Genomic DNA, 3389 nt, shown 5'->3' with positions numbered 1-3389 from the left:
AGAGAGAGAGAGAGAGAGAGAGAGAGAGAGAGAGAGAGAGAGAATTTTTTTTTTCATAATCATATGAATTCCAATGTGTAGAAATACAAATTCACAAAAATTTTTGGAAAATTCTAAAAAGTGAAAAATGATGAGAAAGGGTAATGAGGATCGAAATGAAAGGAAGCCAGAGCTACATACCTCCTGGGGCGGCACATCAAAAGAGACAGTCCTCATATCAACTTTGCTATAGGAATCAATACATGGTATGATGCAGAACAACCCTGTAACAAACAAACAAAAACATATACATATGTAAACATACCAACACTGGCTGTCAAGCAGTGGTGGAGGACAAACAGACACAAAGATACACACATGACAGGCTTCTTTTAGTTCTTCATTTGCCAAATCCACTCATAAGGATTTGATTGGCCTGAAGCTATAGTAAAGATACTTGCCCAAGGTGCTACACCAGATGGTTGGGAAGCACATGGTTCCAGGTTGTCAGGAACATTATATCTTTTATCTTTTACTAGTTTCAGTCATTTGACTGTAGTCATGCTGGGGCACCACCTTGAAGAAATTTCAGAAGAATGAATCAACCCCACTACTTAGTTTGTCCTTTTCTGTTAAGCCTGGTACTTATTCTATCAGTCTATTTTGCTGAACCGCTAGGTTACAGGAATATAAACACTGACACACACATAAACATTGGGTTTCTTTCAGTTTCAATCTACCAAAGAGATGTGAAAGTACGTACCTGGTCCCTTTGCTCCTCCAGACAATAGTCTTCCAAGTCGAAAGATTACAGCCCTCTCGTATTCCTGGACAACCTGAAAGTAAAGGAATCCTTGATGTCAGTGGTGGTGGTCATGGTCATGAGAACAGAGGTGGAAATGGTGGCGGAGGTGGTTATGGTGGCGGTGGTAGTAAATAAAGAAACAATCCCCAAATGTATGATCACACACACACACACACACACACACATGCCACACACAGATGTGTGTGTGTCTAAAAACAGGTGAATGTGTAAACATCATGATGACATTAAAAATTTGGGGATTGTTTCTTTATTTACTCCTCTCTACGGCTACCCCTCCCCCTTATCATCTCCACCCACCACCACTTCGTCCTCATCATCACCAACCACCCTCCTCCTCATCACTTCCACACACCCTTTCATCATCACTGCCACACCCCTTCCTCTTCATCATCACCACTGCACCCCCTCCTCCACTTGACCACCACCACCACCACTGTTTCAACATCCTTGAGGTAGGTGAGAGTACACTGTGGCAGAGTTTTCTACAACCAGATGCCCCTCATACAGCCGATCCCCTCCCTACACACACACCACTTATTTCCAAGTGCAAGCAACAATCCTCCCCAGTGGAATATCAAACACCAGGCCAGAGGGGTTTTATGCAGACACACGGTCACCGTTTCAAACCCCATTCATACGCCAGGACAAGCTTCATGCTTGGTCATACTAATGTGCCGTTTCGTCTAACAAAGACTGCGCAACATGTCAGGACATGTCCAGAAGGCCAGATGTGTGGTGGCCTTGGTGGTGGCAGTGGCGGTGGACTTCTTAGTGCAAACAATAGAGTCAGGAAGCCGTTCTTTTACAAACCAGTGGATGCGAGGGAAATATGAAGTCACTCACACAAACAGGCCTATGCATACAGACACACTCACACATATATGCACGTGTATATATGTATATATATATATATATTGGCTAAACTGGCAATATGACCATCCCCAAGTACAACAATATATATATATATATATATATATATACATATATACACATATATATACGATATACACAAACACATATAAACACACAAACACCCACACATGTTATATAGATATAAACCTTTTAGCTTTTACTTATTTCAGTCGTTAGACTGTGGCCATGCTGGGGCACTGCCTTGAAGAATTTTTAGTTGAATGAATTGGCCCCAGTAATCAACTGCAATAATAGCAGTCAAATCCTTCTTGAACCACACATTATTATCTTTACAAAGCAAATACTCCAATGGACATTCCAAAGGAGATGCAAGCTTTGCAGAACAAAAACGACACGGGGAAAGCCCAGAGACATTGCAGCACTGGCAGGTAGCTACACTTGGGGACAACTGCAATCCATTATACCAAAGACTGAAACAGATGAAGATCCCTTGAAGGTGTCCTATGCTCTACATGAAGTTAAAGGAGTAAGAAGTACTTAACACAATGCTTCTCAAATAGCATACTACATGCATATCTAGTTGTGCTACAGATTGCTGAAGCCTCTTCATAAACATTTTCTTTATTATATTTATACATAATTAGTATGATTACCCTTTAGCATTCAGATTATTCTGCCAAATGTAATGCTTATTTATTCACATTATTTTGAATCACTCATGTATTATCTCGTAGCTTTCAGATGTGACCATTTATGTTTAGAAAGACAATATAGGGTAGGTGTGAGAGGCTGGATCTGGCCAGTTTGAACATAAAACAGGAAGAATATTTGGGCCAGATATGACTGGTTTCAATGCTAAAGAGTTAATAATTTAAACATTTAAGAAATATTTTCTTTTTTTTTTTTCCTTGGATGTTTAGTTTTTGATTCCAACCTGCCTCAAACCACACCTGGTTCTATGATAAAAACTTCCTGTTTTAAAATGACTTAAATTAAAACATTCCACCATAATTTCATACTGATTCATGTTCTAAATTCCTGTTCTACACACTGCCTTGATAACAAGAAAGTTATTTTACTAAATTCTTACAAATTTTCAAAATTAAGTAAAACAAATGCAGTGCATTAGAAGCAGAACTAGTTAGGACAAGGTATGAAGTTAATACAGGCAGATCAACCAAGCATCAAAGCCATCCTGAGCTACATAAACCTACCAGATGTCACAAAGCTTCATGTGGCTGTTGAGGGCAGAAGGCCAAGATGTTACCTTTGCGGTGACACTAATCACCTCAAAGCCTTTTGCCCACAGCAAAGGAAATTGACACTACTGCCAACACCATCACACCAATAAAAAGTTTAAAACATTCTTTTTTTTTTTCCTAAGCACAATGCCACAGAAGTGATTTTCAAACTTTACACGCAAAATGCACCTGTAACTTTAGTTTTATTTACTTATTTTCCAGTGCACCACAAAGCCATCAAAAGATTAAGAATCACAGACTTAACATCTGCCAACAGCATGTTTGAAGAAGCAAGGGAAGAGAAGAGACTGAGTCGAGAAGAAAAAAAAATATTAAAGAAAAAAAAAATCAAACAAAAATAAATAGAAAAGCACCCTGCTGCTCCCTCCAAAACTTCTCCTCTACCTCCTCCTCATTCTCCCACGGTTCTTAAGGAGGAGAGGTGTAACAGGAGGTTAAGTAATATTGGG

General features: G+C 39.4%; 1 protein-coding gene across 2 annotated transcripts in view; it reads right to left on the bottom strand.

Annotated features, from left to right (window-relative positions):
- Window positions 1–3389, bottom strand: part of LOC106879216 (band 7 protein AGAP004871) — a 61539-nt gene that overhangs the window by 2136 nt on the left and 56014 nt on the right. For both annotated transcript variants that reach the window (XM_014928691.2, XM_014928692.2), the window contains exons 3-4: window positions 743–815; window positions 181–263 (exon numbers count right to left, since the gene is read on the bottom strand). In XM_014928691.2, the coding sequence (XP_014784177.1) occupies window positions 181–263; window positions 743–815 (156 nt within the window). The remainder of the gene's footprint in view (window positions 1–180; window positions 264–742; window positions 816–3389) is intronic.

The sequence above is a fragment of the Octopus bimaculoides genome, chromosome 22, assembly GCF_001194135.2.
Source record: "Octopus bimaculoides isolate UCB-OBI-ISO-001 chromosome 22, ASM119413v2, whole genome shotgun sequence".
NCBI lineage: Eukaryota > Metazoa > Mollusca > Cephalopoda > Octopoda > Octopodidae > Octopus > Octopus bimaculoides.
Note: the sequence above shows the minus strand (reverse complement) of the source record. Positions and strands in the feature narration are given on the sequence as shown.